Source organism: Eublepharis macularius, chromosome 7 (genome assembly GCF_028583425.1).
Source record: "Eublepharis macularius isolate TG4126 chromosome 7, MPM_Emac_v1.0, whole genome shotgun sequence".
Classification (NCBI taxonomy): domain Eukaryota; kingdom Metazoa; phylum Chordata; class Lepidosauria; order Squamata; family Eublepharidae; genus Eublepharis; species Eublepharis macularius.
Window position 1 is genome coordinate 62,297,743 of NC_072796.1, and position 25,263 is coordinate 62,323,005.

At 41.2% G+C, this 25,263-nt stretch overlaps 1 protein-coding gene across 3 annotated transcripts in view; it reads right to left on the reverse strand.

Moving 5' to 3' along the window:
* The window catches only part of CDH7 (cadherin 7), a 154,099-nt gene that overhangs the window by 6,246 nt on the left and 122,590 nt on the right, over nt 1–25,263 (reverse strand). For 2 of the 3 annotated variants that reach the window (XM_054985144.1, XM_054985147.1), the window contains 4 exons: nt 20,888–21,024; nt 19,586–19,707; nt 16,593–16,710; nt 6,909–7,160 (listed from right to left, as the gene is read on the reverse strand). In XM_054985144.1, coding sequence (XP_054841119.1) covers nt 6,909–7,160; nt 16,593–16,710; nt 19,586–19,707; nt 20,888–21,024 — 629 coding nt within the window. The remainder of the gene's footprint in view (nt 1–6,908; nt 7,161–16,592; nt 16,711–19,585; nt 19,708–20,887; nt 21,025–25,263) is intronic. The other variant, XM_054985146.1, reaches the window with a different exon arrangement.

A 25,263-nucleotide genomic window follows, 5' to 3' on the forward strand; every position in this document is an offset into this window, starting at 1 on the left:
AAGTAGCAACATAATTGTCATGGATTAAGTACAAAGTAGCCCTAACCTGGATAACCCAGGTAAGCATGATCTTATTGAGCCAGTTTGGTGTAGTGGTTAAGAGTGGCGGGACTCTGATCTGGAGAACCGGATTTGATTCCCCACCCCTTCACTTGAAGCCAGCTGGGTGACCTTAGGCCAGTCACAGCTCACTGGAGCCCTCTCAGACCCACCCATCTCAGAGGGTAATTGTTGTGGGGATAATAATAGCATACTTTGTAAAGTGCTCTGAGTGGGTGTTAAGTTGTCCTGAAGGGCAGTATATAAATCAAATATTATTATTATTCAATGGAACTCAAGCTAAGCAGGGTCAGCCTTGGTTAGTAATTGGATGGGAGATTTCCAAGGAGGACAAATGGCAAACCACCTCTGTTAGTCTCTTGTCTTGAAAGCCCACCAGGGGTCACCAAAAGTCAGCTATTATTTGCAGGGCACTCTCCACTCCAAGTATAAAGTTGTTGTTCACCTGTCAAAACACTTGATTATCTAGTACCAGTATCATCGATGACAAGACATATTCTATCATCTCACCATATAAGCATCTATTGTCATTTTTAGGTATTTTTACTCACCATCCTCCTTCTTTCATCACTGAGAGCAATGAGTGAACTCAGGTCAGTGCATCATACTTAACCACTATAATTAGGATTACCAGGTGGCTGCCAGAGGCAGGCAAACTCCTGACAATTTCTGCCTCTTCGGAGGATTGCCAGCTGATCTTTAGGAGGAAGTGGGCCCAGGAGACGGGCCCACGCTGGAGAAGGCTTGTGGCAAAATGGCTGTGCATGTGCCCATGGTTTGGCAGATGATGTCATTTGTGGTATGACTGGAAACACTATGTTTTGGGATGATTATTAAAGAATTGGCCCTGGTGAAATGCAATAACTTCAGGTTTGTACTGGAACTGATGTAATCGGCCAGTGCTATGGGCATGTACCTGCTAGGCAGACACAAGGGAGCGCCCGCTACCTTCCCTACCCTTGATCTTGCTCCCACCGGTTTCCAGAGGGGACCTGGCAACCCTAACTATATCTCATTGGTTCTTTCACATATCAATTCTGTCAGCAGACAGGGACAAAAACAGAATGTTCCACACAATACATTGTAATGACATAGAAAAGCAGCAAGTACAATACAAGTGAAGATGTGAAATGGCCATGCTCACAAATATTACTTAAGAAGAGAACATAGTAACTAATGCATTTTATTATCCTGTATTTTACTACTTATACACCTAAATCAATTTGTTGAACTTCTGTGTTGGGTTACATGGCTTAGATAAATAAACTCAGGTTCCACATATATTGCTATAGATCTGAACTTTTGACACAGCCAGGTCAATTGAATATTTTAGAAAACTTAAAAATATGCAAGAAAGCAGACAGAACTGATGTGTTCCAGCTAATGAATGTATTTATTCTTTACTCCACTTGCTAGCTTTAAATGAACCCTGGTGATGTGTGGTTCTTAATTACTACTAGCAATTTGCCATTATTCCTTCTCTGTATATTGAAAGATCTGCAGGCCTCTGATTTGAATCTAGAGAAGGACCTTGTCAGGAAGGGAGACATCACTTGCTAAGATCGGGTAATGGAGCTGAAATAGAGCTTAAAATAATCAACACAGTGCTTCTTAACCACAGACTCTGAAACTATTGTCCAGAGGAGTTAGCCGTGTTAGTCTGTAGTAGCAAAATACAAAAGAGTCCAGTAGCACCTTTAAGATTAACCAACTTTACTGTAGCATATGTTTTTGAGAATTACAGTTGTCTTCATCAGATGCATCTGATGAAGACAACTGTGATTCTCGAAAGCTTATGATATAGTAAAGTTGGTTAGTCTTAAAGGTGCTATTGGTCTCTTTTCTATTTTGAAACTATTGTGCCTTTTAGTTAACTTAAAAATACAGACCTTCCCTTGACCCTTGAGTTTGCTATGCAAATGGAAAATGCTTACTCTAGACTAGAGATGGGCACAAACCTGAATATGAACCAAAAGAACCCAGTGGTTCATGGAAGCTCATTTCCACGAACTTCCACGAACTGGTCTACTGGTTCGTTTGGTTCATTTTAAAGCAGCAATAACACTTTCCATGCCACTGCTGCTCAGAGCAGTGGGGAAATGGCCATTTAAACTGCAGGAGTTCCTGGCTGGCCAGCCAAGCCCCACTCACAGTTTAAATGGCCATTCCCTCGCTGCTGGGAGTAGCCATTTAAACAGTCCCTATTTAAATGATCAGCTGCTTGTCGGGGACTTAAATGCCCCTTTCCCCTGCAGCTGGAAAGGGGCATTTAAACCCAACAAACCACAAACCACGAACTGGTTTGTGAATTTGCCCCAGTTTGTGGGAGTTCGTGGTTCCTGGTTTGTGAAAATGCCATGATCCGCATGGTTCAGGTTTTTTGTGGTTCTTGCCCATGTCTACTCTAGACTAAGTAACTCAAAAAGGGAGAAATGTGGTAAATAGCACAAGAAAAGCAAAATTACCCACGTCTGGCTTACTAACACTAATAAATCTGTAATACAACCAATGTCAAGCCTCACAGTGGTATAAAGCACTTCACACAGAAGTACAAGGCTTAATATACAATTTCTTCAGTTTTAATAATTGCAAACCCTACTCATAGGCAGAAAACCATTCATACCAGTGCTAACATGGAAGTTCTATGCCAATAAATAAAGTGCAAGGTGTCTAAAGTGCTATTCCTATTACTAAAGTACAGGCTAGCTACAAAGAAAGGCTATGCTATGAGACACCCATGAGGATTAATTTTGAAGAAAGCATTGGTTGAAGAGAATACTGACTGTACTCTTTGAAAAAGATGATTTGAAATGGGCAATTGGGATCTAGACAACCCGTTAGAGGAATTACTACCAAGAGGAATTACTACCAAGTCATTTCATCAGAAAAAATATTATTCTGAATGAATTACAGCCATCTGTGAGGAAACTGACATTGAATAATTCTTACCTACGAAGCAGATACACAGTGCTGTGGAAACTACAATAACTGAGTGGACTTGTGTATATGGTGTTCTTAATGCATTTGCACTTTATTTTTTCTGTGCAATATATGAATATATGAATAGAACTTTAGACACATTTCACTTTATTTATTGGCATAGAACTTCCATGTTAGCACTGGTATGAATGGTTTTCCGCCTATGAGTAGGGTTTGCAATTATTAAAACTGAAGAAATTGTATATTAAGCCTTGTACTTCTGTGTGAATTGCTTTATACCACTGTGAGGCTTGACATTGGTTGTATTATAGATTTATTAGTGTTAGTAAGCCAGACATGGGTAATTTTGCTTTTCTTGTACTCTAGACTAAGGCCACAAGCTAACACTGGCCATTTTTTTTTTGCTTTGTTTTTTTGCTTATACATAGATAATTATGGGCAGGCTTCTGCCCTATGCACACCTTCGACAGGAGTTACTTCTGAATAAACATCGATAGGATGGGGCTGCGAGGTATTTTTGTGTACTATGCTCTGACGCAAGAACAGACTGCTAGAAAAGGTTAGACCAGTGCACTTGGAGATGTGCATGCTACCCAGCATGCTCTACATCTAGTTAATTATTTGTATTCTTTTCTTTGGAACCGATCTAGAATTCCCAGCTAATCTGACCACAGTTGAATCTGGTTTGAAAGTTGTTTTTCAGCTACACTGGGGAACTGTGGAATATTTGTAACATGCACACAGATTTAATATGTGAACTGTGGAAGCTGTTTTTGCAGTTTTAACAGCCTAAAAGGCTGTCTGGAGATTTCAACCTCTGCATTTACCATTCGACAGTGCCTTTCTCTGACTAAAAAAACTGGCTGTCTGAGTCTTGCTGGAGTCTCTTGCCTGTCTTTCTCTCTGTTCCTATGCATGGGAATCCCGGGAGGTCTCAGCTGGAGGCCTAAACTCCTAGATGACAACTCTGTCAAATCTGACAAGACTAACTAAATGAAAGGGATTTGACTAGATCTAACTTTTGCATGCAGCTAGCATAGACACACCGGGCTATCTGTTCACCTTATGTACATTTCTCAACATCTGGTTTCAATGATTCAAATAAATGTGTGAGCTGATATTAAAATTACAATGTGTAACTGATTTCTGTTCTTTCTTTCAGAGCTACCTGTTCAGTAGACCTGTTGTACAGTTAATGTTTAACAAAAAGGTATCTGATAAATGTTAAATTGAACCAGTTTCTTACACTGTGTGACTTTTTCATATACATAAATAGCATTAAATAGCATTAAAGAAGCAGAAATACAGTAAATTAGGGGCTTTCTAGACTGTTTTAATTAAATAGTAAATAACTGTACAGCTGTATCTGTTAAACAGAGGATTTTGGCCAATATCCAGAGAAGAAATGATGGTGCTTAAGCCCTGTGATTTCAGTGGAATTAAGTAGGCTTAACTTGTAGGCTTCAACTCTTCACAGTTGAAAACAGAGAGGATGTCTTTGCAGGTGGAGTCCAGCACTGCAATCCAGATTCAAAATGTATCATAAACAGAAAGTGGAAATGTGTAAACTGATGGATTCAGATGAGAAAAACTGGGAAGCCCAGCAATAGACTACATATAGTCCACATCTATTTATACCACCACTTCTAGAGCATTGGTCTCATTTTGTAGCCGAGCAATTCAGAATACTGCACCATTGGTCAGTGAACTTATGAGAGAGAATTCTTAAGCAGAAATAATCACTAAGTAATATTAGTGTGTCTGCACATATACAGACTATTTCCCCCTCAACACTGAACAACTGCACTCTCTGCTTTTTCCAAAGACTTAGCACAAAGAAGCATGGTTTCACAGAGAAGATGGATATTTGGTACATTTACACATAATTCATTGCTTCTTCCCCACTCCTCTCCTTTCAGCAACTCTTCACAAAAACAGGTTGTTCATCATAGCCTGCCTGTTTTTTTGCAGACTACATCTCCTTATCTATTCTTCCATAACATTACTAGTACTCAGCCTAGGATTTTTTTGGGGGGGGGGGGAGCCTGGGCAGGAGAGGATTTGGGGAAGAGAGAAACCTCAGCGGGGTATAATGCCAAAGTCCACCCTCTAGAGCAACGATTTTTTCCATGGGAACTGATCTCTGTCTTCTGGAGATCAGTTGTAATACGAGATCTCCAGCCCAACTTGCAAAACAAAATTGTCTGCTCTCTTTTGCTGAACCAGGCAATTCTCTTGTACAAATTCTTTCTGTCCACTACTCTGGCCAAATTCCATTACTTATATGCATTCTATATTCCAGTTTCTTTGCCTGCCTCATTGATAATATATAGCTAAATAATTAACTATCAGATTCTGGTATCACGAAAGGGAGGTCCATCAGTGAATGACAGGGCCAAGAGACAATATAAGGAGCTTTTATTTCTTGCTTCTTTGCTCTGCAGAGCAAGCAGTTGATCACTACGTATGGATGTGATACTGGACTAGCTGGATCACTGGCTTGATCAAATAGGCCACTGGAACATCTTATCTCAATAAAACCAAAAATACAGAGGCTTACATACAACATTCTTAGGCATATTCTTTGTCTTATTCAGTTTAGGCTTGAGCTTACAGTGTATATTACACACTCAAAAAAGAGGGGGGAAGGAGTCTCCTGATGATCCATGAAAATCAGGATGATTGGAAGATGTGCATTTTCCTAACAGAGGGTTCTGAAAAGCATGGATATACTGGCTGAATCAAGGGAGTTAAGGGTACATTAACTCTGTTTTGGGTTGTGGCTGTTATCCCTTCTAAACCCAATGTTCCACTTTTCACTTATAAATTATTGCTGATTCAAGAGATGTTATTGCCCCCAGCATTCCTTCTCATGCTACTTGAAAGAGCTTAACTTTGATAGTGTGTATTTGAACTATAAAAGGAATACTTTTGTGAAACTTCAAATACAAAATATCTCTGGTGCAAGAATTGTTTTTTTTTTTAAGAAACAACTAAATATGCCACACTACTTGGTATATACACACAGATCATTTCCTATAGACAGTAATGATTAAAAAATAACCTCACAGAAACCTGAGGTGCAGGCAACCCTTGCATCAGCATCCCTTGCCCAGAGGAGGCCAGACCTGTGCTAAGTCTAAACTTCTGCACTGATAACTAAGATAAGATGCCAAGTAATACTATTCTGGATCAGATCTCCTTACACGTATGCAATTCTTTAACACACAGTAATTAGTACTTTCCTTCCTTCCAATCTTCATCTGCATTTTAACATACCAGCTTGGTGATTCTAATCTGCCCTGGTAACTGTGAGAATTGATATCTGTGTATCTCTTAAGGTGTATATTCATTCCAGATGTTCTGTAACATTCCAGATAAATGGATGCGGCTTTGTTGTCATCAATCATAGATTCTGGTTTTTTTTGTTTGCCTCTCATTTCCCTGTACAATTCTAAGCAGTTACACCCTTCTAAGTCAGTTGAAGTCATTGGAGTTAAAAGGGTATAACTTGGCTTAGGTATGCACAGCGAGCCTGCAAACAATTGCTGTGCTGATCTATAGGTTCATGTACAATCTGCTGTCAGTGTTCACAAACTGCTGCGTCAGTGGGTCAACCCAAGGGTTAAACAGTAAAGCTGATGCTCTTGTCTATCACTTGCATCAGATACAATGAATGTGCATTAAAATCTGGCATAATAGAAATTAATTACAATAGATAACTGTTTGAAGATGTCTGATGCCGCTACCTATTGCAGTTAAAGGTCTTGACCTGACCAGTATCTCTGTGGAAGACTGTCTCTGGTGCTTTACCTCCTGGAGGCCCTTAAAGAAAAAAACATAAAAGCAACACCATTTTTACTTGCTCTGAAAGATGATTGTAAATGAACAGAAGCCCAAAGACATACCTAGCAATGTTAGGACACAAGCCAGGATTGCTATTAGTGCTCCGGTGCTAAGTCCTGCTGGTAAGATATAGGCTTCTGCATTGCATGTCTGAGCAATGCCATCTGCATCACAATCACATACTCGGATAGTAAGAGTATTAGTGCTACTTAGTGAAGGAGAACCACTGTCAACAATGAATATTGGCAAATAGTAAACTGACTGCTCCTGCCTCCGAAATCCATTCCTTCTGGTTATTATGGACGCGGTGTTGTCTAGAGCAAGAAAAAGATGAGAGAAACAGGATTTTTTAAAAGAAATGCTCCACTGGCTATTTTAAAATCAGTTTTAGCTCTGGCAACATACACAAGAATGTAGTGTTTGGAACTTAGAAGAATGAGCTCTACCACATTTTCTTATGAATGGGGTTAAAATGCCTCGCACAGTGTAAGCAAAGACCTAAGGAAAAGATGGATGGCAATACAAGTTATAAGTGCTTGCTTCACGTGTTATATTTATCATTGCTAGCCTGTTTTGCTGCCTAATCCAGCCTAAGATTCTGTACAGGAAGTAGCAGGTAGGCATGTTTCTCTCAGATAATCTCATAAAGTCATGTGTTACTCACTCTAAGCAAATGCTTGAACATATTCTTATAGAGTGCTTGCATCACAAATTATGCTGAAATGGCAAGGAGGGCCATACGTATTTCTCTGCTGAGGAATAAAATCTATTGTCTAAGTAAGCACATGAATTGGGCTACTGTTTAAACAAAACCTACATACTTTGAGATGATGATCCTGCAACTTCAGTGTTAAGAGTTCAATGTGACATTTCAGTTAATTAAAACATTTCTAAAAGGCCTAAAAATCCACAGTACAAACTAAAGAGAAATCTAAAGCATGTGAATGGCACAGAGCAAATTACTTTAATGCACACAACTATTTACTTTCAAACATAAAGGAACTATTATATGAACATACATAATGAATATATATACCATTCAACCTAATACATTGGAAGGAAAAGTATACTGTACAGATCAGCCCTCATGACTAAGCCCTTATTAGCTTTTGGCTACCTGTCAAGGAATAAAGTGAGAGACAGAGTGAGGGACAAAGCAATCCCCAACTGTAATATTTTCCTTTTGTAAAAATTGCATTGCTATATGTTTTTAAAAGTACATTCAAAATCTAATACTAAAATAGTAAAAGACCTAAAATGACATTAGTGACTCATAAGCAAAAAGTTTGGTGTAGTGGTTAAGAGCACGGGACTCTAATCTTGAGAACCGGGTTTGATTCCTCAGTCCTCCACTTGAAGCTAGCTGGGTGACCTTGGGTCAGTCAGAGCTCTTCCAGAGCTCTCTCAACCCCACCCACCTCACAGGGTGTTTTGTTGTGGGGTAATAATGACGTACTTTGTAAACCGCTCTGAGTAGGTGTTAAGTCATCCTGAAGGGCGGTATATAAATCGAATGTTATTGTTGTTATTAAAATGTATTCAAGTCTAATAGATAACAATTGATTTGCAATTATTTGCAACTGATTTGGCTGTCAGAAAGTAGAGTTTTCTGCATTTTTTTCAGTTGGTTCTAACACCATACTGCTTCAATTTACTGATTTCCACAAGCAATTTTTTGCCTTTAGATTTTGCTTTGGGTTTTACGCCAATATTGATCTGGAAGCCGATTTTGAGTCGATTTTTCCTTGTGCATATTATTTGTTTTGATTTTGTTTGTTCTACCTACTTCTGCTGACCTCCAACCACTTTTTAATGCTTGAACATTCATCATCAAAGCACTCATCCCTCCACCTTCTCCCCCCCCCTTCTGATTTTGTTTTCAATCTTTTTAAATCATCAATTTCATATTGCTCTATCAACTAGAGATGGGCACAAACCAGAAAAAAAAAAAACCATGCGTTTTGTGGTTTGTCACATTTCACGAACCACAAACTTTCACAAACCTGAAAGTAAACCGGTTCATTTTGGTTCATGAAAACATCACTTCCAGGCCAGCAAATCACCACTTCTGGGTCAGCAGAAGGTCACTTGCGGGACAGCAGAAGGTCTGCAGAAAGCCCATCCCCCGTTGGCTAGGAAACTGATTGATTGGTGCTGCTGTCTGCAGTGACAAACTGAAAATGAACCAAATGAATCGCCCTAAAATGAACCAAACAAACCATGATGGTTTGTCAGAAATGGGCTCTGATGAACGGCCGGTTTGTGAACCATGAACTGATCTGGTTCGTGCTGAACTTTGGTTCATATTTTGGTTTGTGCCCATCTCTACTATCAATCTACTATTTTAATGATAGAGATGATACTCTGAATTTCCAGTTTTTATTTTTAAAAATGAAATTTCCGTAGCCACTTCCTTTGCAGAGAAATGCCTTTTTTCTTATATCTCCAAAAGGGAAGGGGCTAGAGACTTAAAAAAAAAAAGATGAAAGCTGGAAATTCAGAGAACATGTTCACTTGGTTGGTTGATATAGTAATATGAAATTAATTTTTTTTAAAAAAATTGCAAAAATGCTAGTGGCTGGGGGAGGGTGATGGTGGCCACTTCTGGCACCAAACAAAGCTGCTCAATTTCAAAAGCACGTACCCACTGCTACTCTGGACTCTATTCCAACAGAAGTTGGTTTGCCTTGTCACTGCCAGCCTCTGCCTCCTGGCTCCGGCCTGGGTCAGTCTGAGAAGGGCTCTCTGGTTTGAATTGGGGGAGGGACTTTTTTATGGGTAGTGGAGCTACTTTTAGGCTTCCCCATACAATGACTGGCAGTGTGTTCATTTTTCACATTTCTTTTAAAAAAATTCTGCCCTTGTATCGATATAGCAATATAAGGATTCACAAAGTATAAAAGGGAGGTGTCCTCTCATATCACTGATGATGCCATCAATGATGACTTGAAAATCCTGATTAGTTAAGGTACTTGAGGAAGAAAATAAACCATCTCCACAACTGTAAAAATGCAAAAGGAGGGCAGACCTGCAGGAGAACTGTACCCAAATTGATTTCAGTGCTTGCGGATCAACTGTTAAGAAAATCAGGAATAAGTTTAGTGTGTGGAAAAGCCCAGTTAGTAATTTTTTTTACTTCAGTTTGGACAAACAGGATTCAAGGTCTTATAGAAGGATGATGACATGAGGCGTGACACACAAACCCCACTGTTGTTCTGATGATATCATCATGTGTGAGAGAGGGATGTCCTGTTGCAGCAGATAGGTTAATTGTGGATTTAAAAACAATCTTCTCAATCACTTTTAGCGTTTCATCACTGAAGATGAATGAGAGAAACATCTATCAGGAGGATTGCTACCTGTGTATAACTCTGACCTTTCTGGGATGCCCATAACTAATATTTCCCCTAATCAAAGAACGTTAAAAGAGTCTTCCTGAAGATCAGGACTGTAAAGAAAAAATGTTTAAGAGTATAGGAAGCCCTTTTGAGAGCTAGGTTGGAGGCTTCCTTGGCTGGAGAAATTCCCTCCCCCCTTTTGGAGAGGCTTTTCACTTTTGCTAGCAGTAAGTTATGTATGCTCTGTCCTTGAGTCAAGATAAGCTGTTCTTACTAGCTAATTGGTAATTAACTTCACACCTGTAGTTCGGGGTCGTGTGCCAAGAACTGCAGACCTTCCACACGTCCCTTTGCGTACTTGTCAGGTGATGTGGTCAGGTTGGGAGCGGGTGTGGTTAGGCCTGCCTCACTTTGGTTCCAGCTTGAACCAATATAAACCGGCTGTTAACCAACATGGAGAAGCTTATGTTGAGTGTCTACCTTAGACCTCTGCTTATGCCCTTTTGCTTTGTTTCTGGCTCTATTTGTTGAGAAGGACTGAAGCTCCATCTTTTGCCTTGCTGTTTTGTGGGATTTTTGCTTGCTACAACTGAGAAACCAACTTGCTTTGCCTCCTAAGAATTTACTGTGGTATGTAGAGCTTACTGCTGTAGGTTTTTGTTTGTTTGTACTCACTTTTTGTCTCGTGTGTGATAACCCTGCACCTGGAATTAATAAACCTTTATATTTTTATCTTGTGTGGGTTATTAAGACTCTGAAGCCTCACTGCTATAAAACCTTTGTTGAACTCACCCTATGTGTGCTTGAGATCCACCTACCAAACAACTATTCTTTTGCTGTGAACTCTGCCTGTAAGTTTATCCTTGCAAGGTAGACTTTGCTTTGGCTAAATTCCCTAATAGGCTCTGGAGCTTTGCTCCCTAACTCCTTAGCCTAGGGATAGACTGGGGAGCTGGTGGCAGCTTACTTGGTTTGCTATTTGCAACAGGACCTTCCAGGCAGCCTGTGTCCCTTCCCCTGAGCTGGGCTGGGCCCCAGGGGTCTGGAACTCCTTGACATGGTTGGCAGCGGTGTGGGTTTTGTCTAATTACTGACTTGCGGGTCAGAGTTGGACCTTTGAGACTCCAGAGTCAATTGCCTGCTTTGCATGTGCAGTGGTTATTCAGGAGACTCATGTGAGTGTTTGTTATTTTTGACTAGTGCAGTTAGGCATTTGAAAAATGGCTGCAGGAGGAAAAAGCCGTAACCCCTGTGTTAAGAATGAGGATAAAAGCTTTTTCACTATAGATGTTGTTGGAGAGCCAGGCCAAGTTTTGTGGAAAAAGTACAGACCTCGTTTCCCTGTGCCAGACCGAACCTTGAGATCAGAGCGCCAGAGGAAAGATAAGAGATATTTGCCTGCTGTTCGTTCAAGAACACGATTCTTTGACCCTGAGGATGTATCTCCGTGCAACTCTGAGAAAGAGCGAATGTGGAGCCGTATCAGCCCAAGAGGTGAATGGCATGTCGCTGGGAGTGTGCGTTGCAGAAACCTCAGAGGTAATGACCAGAGTGATGTTTGTGGAAGTGAGCTTGAATATGATACTTGGCAGCCCAGGAGACGGCGTAATGTGGAATTCTGGTCAGTGGAAAAGGAGGAAGACCAAAGAGCTGAAAGTCCTAGGAGTTGGACTAACAGAGACACTTCCTCAGTTGAGACCTTTCAAACTGTTGACTGTGTTGGAGAACCAGATGATTGGAGAGCAAACTTTCAGTCTATCCCTGTTGCAACTACTGAAGAGTCTATGCAGTTTGAGGAGCAACAGTGGCTAGACGAGCAGACAGATTTGTTTAGAGAAAATAGAGATCTGGAAACCTCCAAAGTAAAGGCAACTAGTGAAATCCTAGCTGACAGTACATTACTAACTGCCAGAACAGTGGACTGTATTTTGAAGGACATTAAAGCACTTGAAAAGAAAGTTGACTTTTTGTCACAGAGGATGTTGGAAGCTTCAAGAGCAGATAGCCAACGTGTTCCACCTGTTCATCCAAGAACATGTTTTGCTAAGAATGTGAACTTTGCTCTGCCTGATGATACTGTGCAGCTGAAGAGCCGACAGCAGCATTCTGTTGGAGTCAAAAAAGAGGAAAGAGCTGTGAGTCCTAGGAGACGGACAGGCAGAGACGCTTCCTCATTCCAGCATACTAAACCTCGGGATTTATTGCCTTGGGAATTTGACAGGCGCTTATTCCCAGTTTACAGAGATGGCCAAGATGTTATTGCTTTCTTTTCTTTGTATGAGCAGACTTGTCAAGATTTGGGTGTTCCACCTCGTTACTATATGTTGATTCTTCGTTCCCAAGTTACTGGAGCACTAGCTGACCTGTTGGGAAGTTTGCCACCTAGAGCCGTTGGGAACTATGAGGTATTTAAAACTTTGGCATTGCAGAGATTTGCCCTCTGCTCTGAAAGCTACAGAAGGGCATTTAGGAGAGTGGAGTGCAATCAAGAGAACTATTATCTAACTGCTGCTAAACTGGCCCAGAATTTGGATCGCTGGCTTGCTGCAGAAGGAGTTAAAACTTTTGTGCAGCTGAAAGAACTTATTTTGAAAGAGCAGTTTTTTGAACTACTACCAGAAGATCTGGCTGCATTAGTGCAGGACCGAGACCTTGATACCTTGGAACATGCAGCAGAGACTGCCCAAAGAATGAGACTCCACAGACAGGGAGAAAATTCTAAGCCGGCCAGGACTGACCTTGTTCCCCCGGCTGAAGAGACGACCTCCCCCACTGTGGCTGAGAGACGGAGTAAAGAACCGAGACCTGTTGCTGAGTGTGAATTGTTGAAAGCTAAAGAACAGAGAAAGATAAGTCCACCTGTTGTAAGAACTTTACAGACAACAAACACTGACCTCCAGACAGAGAACTGGAAAGGAGAAGCAGCTGTGCTTCAACCTGCTCAAGTTTTAGCTTTTGCTCCATCTGGAAATGTTGCGGCTATGGACTCAAAACCAACTAATTGGGCTCAAATGGAATGTGGGCCTAGAATATGTATGAATTCTATTAGAGTCTGTGGACTGTATGAGGTTCCTTTAAGCCAACTTGACTCAGGTAAAGCCTTAAAAGCTAATTTTTGTCCTTGCCAGTGCAGAGAGAAAGATATTGCCAATGTGCCTGCAACTGAGTCAGTTTCTAAACAAACTGTTGTTATAGCAAATTGTCCTTCTGACTCAGCTAATTTGTCCGAGCTAAACGGCTTGAATTGCTCTAGCCAAAGTGTTGTTGCAGCTGTTAATTTGTCACCTTGCCATGCTGAACCATCTAAGTTACCTCATGGCGACTTTGTGAAGAAACAACTGGAGATGTTTGCCTTAAAGAATACTGGATCTGACCCTTCCTGGGTTGACTGTAAAGATGCAGAAAGCCAAGACAGCCTTGTGTCAGAGTCTACTTTGAAACATCAACTTTATGCTGTCTTAGAGAAACCTACTTTTGTTAGCCATCCTGAAAGAAAAGAGTGTAATACATTTGTTCCTCATCTTACCTGCCAGCTTGTGACTGGAACATGCAATGGATTGCCTGTGTACATCAAATGCAATCCACCAAATGCAGTTTAAAGTTGTAACCATTTTTTTTCCTTTCTGCAATTGTCTTTAATGTACCAGTTGCTGCCCTGTTTTGCTCACTGTAACTAATATTGTTCTTGAATCTCCTACAGGCTGTTTTTAATTTCTTGAATGCATATTTTATTGTTTGCGGGGGGTTTTTTGCCCATATGTGTCCTGTTATGTGCTTAGGGACACGGGTATTGTTGTAAATTGCACCCTCTAACATTTTTTCTTTTGTTTTTTGTTTAAATGAAATTTGGGACTCTACCCAGTAATTTCATTTGTCTAGGGGGAAGGTGTAAAGAAAAAATGTTTAAGAGTATAGGAAGCCCTTTTGAGAGCTAGGTTGGAGGCTTCCTTGGCTGGAGAAATTCCCTCCCCCCTTTTGGAGAGGCTTTTCACTTTTGCTAGCAGTAAGTTATGTATGCTCTGTCCTTGAGTCAAGATAAGCTGTTCTTACTAGCTAATTGGTAATTAACTTCACACCTGTAGTTCGGGGTCGTGTGCCAAGAACTGCAGACCTTCCACACGTCCCTTTGCGTACTTGTCAGGTGATGTGGTCAGGTTGGGAGCGGGTGTGGTTAGGCCTGCCTCACTTTGGTTCCAGCTTGAACCAATATAAACCGGCTGTTAACCAACATGGAGAAGCTTATGTTGAGTGTCTACCTTAGACCTCTGCTTATGCCCTTTTGCTTTGTTTCTGGCTCTATTTGTTGAGAAGGACTGAAGCTCCATCTTTTGCCTTGCTGTTTTGTGGGATTTTTGCTTGCTACAACTGAGAAACCAACTTGCTTTGCCTCCTAAGAATTTACTGTGGTATGTAGAGCTTACTGCTGTAGGTTTTTGTTTGTTTGTACTCACTTTTTGTCTCGTGTGTGATAACCCTGCACCTGGAATTAATAAACCTTTATATTTTTATCTTGTGTGGGTTATTAAGACTCTGAAGCCTCACTGCTATAAAACCTTTGTTGAACTCACCCTATGTGTGCTTGAGATCCACCTACCAAACAACTATTCTTTTGCTGTGAACTCTGCCTGTAAGTTTATCCTTGCAAGGTAGACTTTGCTTTGGCTAAATTCCCTAATAGGCTCTGGAGCTTTGCTCCCTAACTCCTTAGCCTAGGGATAGACTGGGGAGCTGGTGGCAGCTTACTTGGTTTGCTATTTGCAACAGGACCTTCCAGGCAGCCTGTGTCCCTTCCCCTGAGCTGGGCTGGGCCCCAGGGGTCTGGAACTCCTTGACAAGGACAATGTTTTCACGTTTTAAGACTGGCAATGTTTCTTTATTCTAATTGCTAGTTACAGTGAAACCAAAGTGATTCCTCCAAGATCTTCACCGATATTCACAGCTAAATAAATCATAACACATGTAAGTAAAAGCAGCGGCCTCAGACTTACCTGACGGCCGGTTTGCTGTCCGCGCGGGCGGCGGGGGGCCGGGGGAGGGCTGGGCGGCCACCATCTTCCCCCTCGGCTGCTTCGCCTACCCGACCAATCAGTTTGAACCGCCCCCGGCCAATCAGCGCTACCGGGGGGCGGGGGCCGGACGGGGCGGACCTGGGGAGGCCAGGTCTCCCTCCGGTCCGCCCGCAGCCTATTTAGGGAAGCGGCGGGTTGGCATTGGGATCCGATCCCCCGGGGGGGAGATGGGCCTAGCAGCCACTTCTAACCCTCATTTATGGAGACCCCCATAAGGGGTTCAGGGGGTGAGGTCAGGGAGCAGGCTCAGCTCGGGGGCCTGCCAGAAAGCCTCACTCCCAGGTGGCAGGGGGTCAATAAGGGGTGTACACCCGATTGACCCCGCCAACTGCCATCCCTTGGTTTTCCCCTCCGCAGGGCGGCCTGCGGGGGCTGGAGGGCATCGCCTGGTGGACGGGCCAGGCGATGAGGGATCCGATCCCTATGCGGCCAATGCTCCTATCCTTGTACGTGTTAATAAAGTTGTGGCCTTGTTAACCCCACATTGCTGGTACGCGTCTTCCTTGCCGCCGCTCTCCCCCCGCCCCCCGCTGCCCACTCAGCGCTGGGCAGCAATAAGAATTGCAGTTTGCAACTGGGCATGACATTTTACCAAGATGTTCTTAGTCATTCTGGAGCCCTGGCAAAACTCTAGAATAGGACCTCAGAATCTGCCACCCCAGGCTCACACAAGGGTTGGCCTTTGCCCTGTGCAAGGAAGGGGGTGGGCATACACTGCCACCATCAGTTCTTCCTCTGTTGGGGCGGTAAGGGCTGTGGACAGTTAGGGCTGTGGACGGCCCAGGTCCCAGGGCAGTTGCCCCAGATGCCCCCTGTCTAAGATCTCCCCGATCCTTACTTATCAGCACAATGAGATTCTATGCAGGAGAGAAAACTGAGAAAAAAAGGCATCTTCAGTTTCTGTCAATTCTACTGGAAAAAGTTGTTTTCTCAAAGCGCCAGCCTCTTTGCCAAGTGTTTAAGGGCTCATTTCTCTATTTTCTGAGTTACATTAATCAAACATGAGACCCAGGAAATTTTTCAGCTGCTGCCCTGAGGTTTAATCTAATTTAGATAAAGACCTATAAATACAAAAAGTGAAAAGAATCAGTTTAAGGAAAGGATCTGAAGCCCATCTGTTTGGCTCATGGCTTAAAATGATTTAAACAGCCGCTTCTTTCTCCTGACAGATAATCTATGGATAAAAATTACTTTAGGGTCTGATTGCTCTTAATTAATGTTCCTCCCGACAAGGATGTTACTCCAGATGACAATCAGCATTTCTTGTCTCAAGAAATAAGAGCCTCGGCGTGTCAACACTCACATGCCCTTGGGTTGCCAACCACAATCGGTGTCTTACCTTTGTTATCTTGCAATGTGAAATTGTGGTTATTTGCTGCCTCTCCTGCCAAGCTGAAGGAAAACTGATGGCCACTGGGTGGATCATCTTTGTCAATGGCGCTGATTCTCTGAATTACCTGGGGGGAAAGGGGGGGGGTCACCTGTTAGATTTTAATGTATATAAAATATGGATACATATTTCCTGTTACATACAAGATAAGCAGTAGTAGGCATAATAAGGAAATTTCATATCTCTACCTATTATTTTATTAACTTAGTTATTAAAATATTTATACCCAGCTTTACTTCATTGTCAGCTAGATACAACTTATACTCAGTTGCACAGGGGTTAGATACAGGGATTGTATCAGCCCTACACTGAAAGATCTGTAGTGGCTGCCCATCTGTTTCTACCCATATTGTGCAGCTAAGATCCTTTTTTGAAGACCAGCTCCTTGTACCCCCATGTGCAGAGGTGTGCGTACGGCAACTAGATACAAGGTTTTTTTACCTGTCATTCAGAAATTATTGGGCTCAAGGCCTTCTTTCAATAATATACCCAAATGATTTTTGCTGCAATCAATAAATTCTGTAATAAAAATTGAGTATTTAAATAGTTCTTGTGTCAGTTTCTGTAGGATATGAAAAGAACAAAAACATGCTAATGGAATTTCTACAGTGACATCCTAAGCAGTATTACATTTTTCTAAGGCCACTGAGTTCAATGAACTAGGAAGAGCATTAGTCTCCTTAGGACAGCACTGTTAAATGTTCAAGTCAAAATTAAACAGGAGATCCAAATGTTCATTCTATAACGGGGCATACGGCTCTTATGTAACTGTACCAGCTCAGATTTGGGGGGGGGGGTGAATTTTTTTTTTAATGCCCCTGTATTAAGCTTATACTGCCTATAAAAAGCTCTTGTGTGACTGAAAAGATCCTGCATACAGATGAAGAGGATTTTTTTTAATGAATTTTTTTTTAGCTGAATACTGGAGAAAATTTACTGTTTGAAAGGCAGGTTAGCCAAGTAGACCAGCCTAAGAAAATGGGGAACCTTCTCATAACAACATAATAGATAGGCATCTATCACAATATAATTCAGTATATAAGGCTGCACCAATTTCCTCCAATTCTCCCCTCAGGGCTTGAGTGACACCCCCTCCCAAATTCCCAGTACTTGGTATTAGTGAGCACCACCACACACACAAAACACCATGATGATCACAATTGTTACAGTATTGGGCAACAGCTGAGGAGGCCTTGGTTTAAATTCCCACTTAGACATGAATCTCATTCGGGGACCTTAGGCCAGTCACACTCTCTCAGCCTAGCCTGTTTGTTGTGTGAAACAGATGGAAGAGGGTAGATCATGCCATCTTGCTGAGGTGTTTGGAGGCAGAAGTGCTATCAAAGGATGTGCCTTGTACTGGATTAAATCTTTCTCGTGGAATGAACGCAAAGGGTCACTGTTGGAGACTAGCTATCTCCAGAGTGGGAATTATCTTGCGGGTATCCACAGGGCACAATCTTACCCTCCATGTAATTCAATCTCAATGCAAAGCCTTTAGAAAAACTCCTTCATAGCTATGGAATTGGATGCCATCAATATGCAGATGACATCCAGCTCTATATCTCACTCTCCAAATCACTCCAGGATACTGTAGAAATCTTGGGTTTCCGCCTGACAGCTGTGGTCAAATGGCTGAAAACTAACAAACTGAACCTGAACCTAGACAAGACAGAAGTGATGCCTGTTGGGAAAGCAGAGCTCTTAAAGGACATTGTACTTTCCACTTTGTCTGACCCTTACAGATTCAGTTAAGAGCCTAGGGGTTATACTGGTTTCAGCATTACTGCTATAAAAGCAAGTTAAGGCATCTACAAAAAATGTTTTATATAAATTCAGTCTGGTCTGGAACATGGCCCCCTACCTTGACACAGCTGATCTGGCCCTCTAGATCCATGCCATGCTAACACCAAGACTTGATTACTGCAATACACTGAACATAGGTCTCCCTTCTACGTTAACTCAGAGACTCCAGTTGGTACAGAATGCTGCAGCTTGGTTATTATTGGGAGCTAGGAGAAGAATGACAATTACCTGCATTCTGTAGTCACCCAATTGGCTATTTATCAGTTAAAGGGCTCATTCTCTGTGGTGGCCACCTTACATTATGAAACAGCCTACCTGAAGAGGTCAGAAAAGCTCCCATTGTCCTGGGTTTCCAGAAATGATGCAAAGCTGAATTATTCAAGGGGGCTTTTTACTTGGAGAGGAAGGCTGTATTGTAAGGAAGTGGTCTCAAAGAAATACATTAGTAAAGAGACAGGGACCATAGACTTTACTACTATGTGCTAGTGTATACTATCTATTGCTTTAAGTATTATCCTACTGGGTAGTTCAACATTGTTTGTCAGTATTAGAAATGCTTACACTCGGTTTCAGCATTTCTTCAACTCTGTATTGGATTTCTGCTGGTTTTAAATGTTGGTAAATTTGCACTTATAAACCCCATTACATTGTTTATTGAAATGTCCTTGAAACTGACTGTACTAATTCACACTGTGTAATCTGCCCTGAGTCTCAGTGAGAAAGGTAGACTATAAGTAATATAAATAAAATAAATACATAAATAAATAAAACACTGACAATGCAATGAGCATATATTGTCACAATGTACTCCTACCATTAGACAACAAAAACTAAAGAAAAACCTTTTCATTGTGTCAAAGTGAGATAAACTAGGAGAATGTGTGATTTTCACAGTTTAGGAAACCCAGAGGATTTTCTAAATGACATGCAATGCAAATTTACCTGCACAGTTCTCTCACAGGGTCTCACATGATTAAGGTTTCAGATGTGGCAAATGTTTGTTTTAGCTTCAAATCAACATGTCATTTTTTACTACAATAAACTGATTATATTTTATCTTAAAGGAGGCATCAGTGCAAATCAAATTACTGCTGTGCAGCAAATATCATCAAGCTGTTAGGAATATAAATCCACACCTTGCCAAGCTCTGCATTTTCACAGACAGTTGTTTCATAATCCATGGCAAACTCAGGAGCGTTGTCATTGATGTCAAGGATAGTAATGGCTACATATCCTCTTCCAATCTGTGAAGGGTTTTCTGGTGGAAACAAGAAATCAGTTATTATTTTTCATTGTGAAGCAATTCTCAAAGGATTAAATATTCTTTATATGTGTATCTCAACAAAATGATGTTGTCAATGGGATTCTGTCACCTACAAAGAAACGAAAACAACTCTTGAGTTGCCACATTTGATTAGGCTAATGATTCGTCATTGTCTTGTCTCTGTGAATGGTCAGTTCTGGATGCTTGAGAAGAAGATATCAGACAAGGAAGAGCCAGATTTGGGTCCAGTAGTACCTTAAAAATCAATTAGATGCTTAAAGACAAACTAGGTGCTACTGGACCCAAATCTGGCTGTTCTACTGCAAACCAACAATGCTTCCTATCAAGACTGTCTGAAACAGTCTTCATAGGAAGAGGAGTAATCCATCCAGCCTCAGACATTTATGTCCTTTTCCCAACAATTATACCATATCATGATCCTGTCCACCCTGACCCAAAACAGAATAATCTCTGTTTTACATGATAGGCTCTACTGTAAATATGGATAATGAACTTTTGATAGATACGGTGTAATCCTAGAAATGCAAGGAGTTACACCATATTATCAGTAATCACTATATTGTCACTTCCAATGCTATTGCTCCTGATTAGAGATGGTCACGAACCGAAATAAGAACAAAAAATTGTGATGAACCAGGCCAGTTTGTGGTTCATGAACCAGTGGTTCATCAGATCCCATTTCTGATGAACCGCCATAAACTTTAGGCTGGTTCATTTGGTTCATTTTTCAGTTCATCACTGCAGACAGCCTGGCACCGATCAATCAGTTTTTTTAGGCAACAGGATGGACTTCCTGCAGACTTTCTGCTGACCTGGAAGTGACCTTCTGCTGACCCAGAAATGGTGACTTGCTGGCCCAGAAGTGACATGTTCATGAACCAAACTAACTGATTAGTGAACTGGGGCAGGTTCGTGAAAGTTCGTGGTTCACGAAATGTGATGAACCACAAACCACATGGTTCGTTTTTTTCTGGTTCTTGCCCATCTCTACTCCCGATGATACTAAAACAAATAATATAAACAGTGTAATTAACAGTTTCTCTTGAAGCTTTAACTTTAACTGAAGGACTTGATTCAACGCCACTGGACAGATATTACACAGAAAACCCAGACTTCAGAAAAAGCTTAGAAACCCCCTGAAACAGCAACTTACGACTCTCCATTGCTAACACAGTGATGTTATGAACAGCATTCGTCTCTCTGTCCAAAGGCTTTGCTGTTGTAATGACCCCACTGTTGGCATCGATATTGAAATATCTCTCCAGGTCTGTGTTTCGATCTATTGAGTACCTGGATGAAAGATGAAACCAAACTTTTGATGTATGGATAATTGTAGTTTGCTAAAATGTTTCATTGATTTTACATTAAGGTGAAAGAGCTTTCGTTATGTTCCCTTTTCATCCAGATTCTTTTTTTGTCTGACATCTCTTGGTTTTCCAGGAAAAAAGAAAGAGTGTGATGTAGGAGCCATCTGGTTCAGCAAAATAGCCTGCACAGAGGAAGGCTGGCAATGTTCCCACATTTCATAATACCCTCATAAGTGAGGTCACAGGTATTTCCTTTTTTTCTGTTCTTTTCTTCTGAGGGCAGCCGTTCATTTATTTTTGGACGACTTTCCTTCTGAACCCAGCCTAATGTAGAATGGATTTGGAAGCTTGCCACTTGGCAGTATCGACCCCATGCAGTTCCCAGCAGAGCTTCCATTCTGAAACATTGAACTTTTTGTCATGGACAGAAAAGCTCCTGCATGACCCTGTGCCATGGGGATGGATGAAAAACTAGCACAGGTCAGGGATTACATATTACCACATTTGCTCCTGAGGCCTTACTGTCATCATACAAACCCTGCCAATTGTCACTGAGCTCCTCTGGCTCAAACAGACAATATTTGATCCTCTGAGCTCTTTTCAAAGAGGAGAAAAATCTCAAACCAAAAATAAACTAAGAGCAAGGGAGGAATTGTCCATTGCTCAAATGTCTTTTAAAGTGGCTATGCAATTTTAGACTCATGAGAAATGTTTTGGTGACACAACTGCTAGAGGCTAGATTGTGCTACACTGAACATGGATTGACAGGGGATATGACAGCTCCAAGTCACTTTCCTGTGGTCACTATGCCCCTCCATGGTATAACACAGAGTTCTTAAGCACTGCCACTGAGAATTTCCATTGATAAAGGGGAGGGGGCTTTCAAACCTCTGCAAGGGTACAAAAACAGAACAGTGCTAACAGTAGGCATCTCATCATGATAATGGCAAAAGGAGTGCCCATGTCTTGCACTTGCACTGAAAATCCTGAGCGTTATCCTCCAGGAAAGGAAGGAAGCAGTGACAAAAAGTTCCCCATCCAATGAATATGTAGAAGAGAGGAAATGGACTACACAGAAAAATTCTAAAATGGTAGCCATTTTAGCCTGTTATAATTACAAAGGAGTTGGGTAACACTTTCCTTAAACACTAGTAAAATTTATTTCAGCATGAGATTTTGTGAGCAGCAGGCAGGCGACAGGAAGGTTTTCAGGCTTCTCAGAATAGATAGAGAAAAATGGGTCAGCATTTCACCTCTTTAACCAATCAAGGTATCCAAAAACAGGATGGTGGAGGTGGCAGAGGAGTTCAGATCTAACATAGCAACAGCTGAGAACACTCAATACACTGCTGCGGGAGAATGTTTAAGGATGCAAATACTACGCCTTGCAAAAAACCAAGGACAAGCTGTTAAAAATTATGTTCCGTTCACATAAAATGCTTCCATTTTCTTCAGAAGCTCTTTCTTAACAAATCAAAGGACTTCTAGAATAAAGTGAATAAAGGCCATTTAGATAAAGCAGAAGGATGGAGAGTTCAAGTGGTGATGCTTCTGTTTCTAAAGGTGAGACAATTTGCACATTTGTTCTTTATAGTATTATTCCCATAGGATCAGCCTTCATCAGCCGCTTGAGTACAGTAATCCAACACTGTAGTAGACAAAAGTTTCCCCGGCAGCAGCAACATCCTCAGATCTCTGGAAAGGCACATTTTCTCAGAGGATCATCAAATGCTGGCTGATATGCAGGGCAAGAATAAAAATCTGGGGTACGAGCAGAGAAGCTTAACCTTCACTTCTGAATGCAGGGTTTCCAGCCCCTAATACTCTTCATTCCTAGCCTTCTGATTGGCTGTGAACCCTGCACAGCTCAAAACCATTCACAGAATAAACCGCTAGTGTTTGTAAGGGCATGGAGTCTCATAAACCTAGAATATCTGACCATAATCTACTTTATTCTTTTTTCTCGTTAACTTTCAACAAGTTTTCAAGGTCATAGACTTTGGGCTTTTCATTTTAGAAAATGGAAGAGGAATCAAGATGCAAATTTAAAAGATATTGATTGATAATATTATCCATCCATCCATCCATCCATCCTTCCATCCATCCATTCATCCAGGATATATAAAGGATAAAAATCAAGATATAAGTTTATAATGTTAAGCATAGTATGTAAAACATTTTTCCTTTTCTTTCAATATTAGAATGGAGTACTCAATGTGGTATTTGGGCAGCAGACTGACACAAAATCAAAATTTTTGTGCAATACACAATTTGTTTGTTAAATTCATTGCTACATGGTATAACAGTGGCCTCTAGCATACATGGATTAGCCATGTTCATGGGCTAAGTTCATAAATTGCTACTAACCATGATGGTTTGATAGTTAAATGCACATTCTATGTGCAGAAGCAATATACCTCTAAGTACCAGGTGCTGTGGCCAAAAACAGAGGCTTTAACCTTGTGCTCTGATTGCAGACCTCCTGGCACATTGGCCATTGTGGAAAACAACAGACTAGATGGATACTTGATTTGATCCTCCTACACCTTTTCCTTGACCTACCGCTGACCAACCTCCTCAAGCAATCAACTAAAACTTTGGTGTAGTGGTTAAGAACGTCAGGACTCTAATCTGGAAAACTGGGTTTGATTCCCCACTCCTCCACTTGAAGCCAGCTGGGTGACCTTGGGTCAGCAACAGCTTCTCAGAGCTCTGTCAGCCCCACCCCCCTCACAAGGTGATTGTTGTGAGAATATAAGCACACTTTGTAAACCACTTTGAGTGAGTGTTAAGTTGTCCTGAAGGGCAGTATATGAATGTTGTTATTGTTGTTGTTATCAACTAGTTGCCAGTTCACAGTTGTTACACTTAGGTGAGTTTCTACTGATTGATAGGGCTCCTATTTTAAAATTTAAATGTTTTTATCTCACTTTTCTCACAAATTTGGAACTCCCAAGTAGCTTACAAAGTAAAATACATCTATACAATAAAAATGTACACAAAAATGTACAACACAACAACCCCCTAAGCAATATCACTAGTTACTTTCAAGTCATGTTTGAGATTAAAGTGTAATAGCTTTTCAGGATGAGCATCATCTTTTTGAACATATTCTTTAGTCCTCTTTTTGCCTTTTGTGAACTGTGCCAATGTTAATGGAAGGACCTTTAGAAAGTAGTATTGATGAAATTGCTTTATGCTGATAATCAAGAATAGAACTATTACTAATAATTGGGATTTTGTTCTGTTAGGGATGTCACTTAGCTGCCTCCAGTGGGAGGGGTCCTCCTGATCCTTCCAGCTTGAATGAGCAGTGGGAGAAAATGGGGAAGGAAAATTGTGTTGCACAATGTGCAACATCACTTCTGGATGAAAACAGGAATTGATGTCACCATCTTATGGTGACATTTTAGTAATCTAATAAATCCCTATGGTTCTTGACTGAAAGTAACATCATACAACACCATTTCCACCTCCCTCTCTCAGAGGCTGGTAAATCTCCAGCAGTTTCCAGCCTAGGGCCAAAGGCAACCCTATATTCCATCACTAATAATAACATTTGATTTATATACCGCCCTTCAGAGCAACTTAATGCCCACTCAGAGTGGTTTCAACATATGCCATTATTATCCCCACAACAAAACACCCTGTGAGGTGGGTGGGGCTGAGAGAGCTCCAGAGAACTGTGACTAGCCCAAGGTCACCCAGCTGGCTTCAAGTGGAGGAATGGGGAATCAAACCCAGCTCTCCAGATTAGAGTCCCGCGCTCTTAACCACTACACCAAACTGGCTCTCACATGAGGCCCCATTGGCCACAGCACTGCTTCATACTATTGCAGATCACTAAAAGTTGGTCAGTACATTAGAAAGTCTTAGGAACATTGCCACTAGCAGCCTGTTACCAAATACTGTTTGTGGTATGTGCTATATCAAGAGTAATTATACTATTTTTAGGGCTTTCAAAATTAAAAATTCTTTTTGTTTATTTAATCATCTGTTTTTCACTGATTAATTAATCAGTCAAATTTACATATTCTCCAAACAACAAAGAGGCAAACCTCAGATGATGCAAAACAAAGTTGTTTTATTTATTTGCAGAAACACTCTAAATTATTAGTCATCGAAGGCAGGGCTGCCAAGAGGCATTAGTAGACCCTGAACAGAGATTCCCTCTGGATTTCCCTCATATCACTCAGATGCAAACTAAAAATCACTTGAGAGT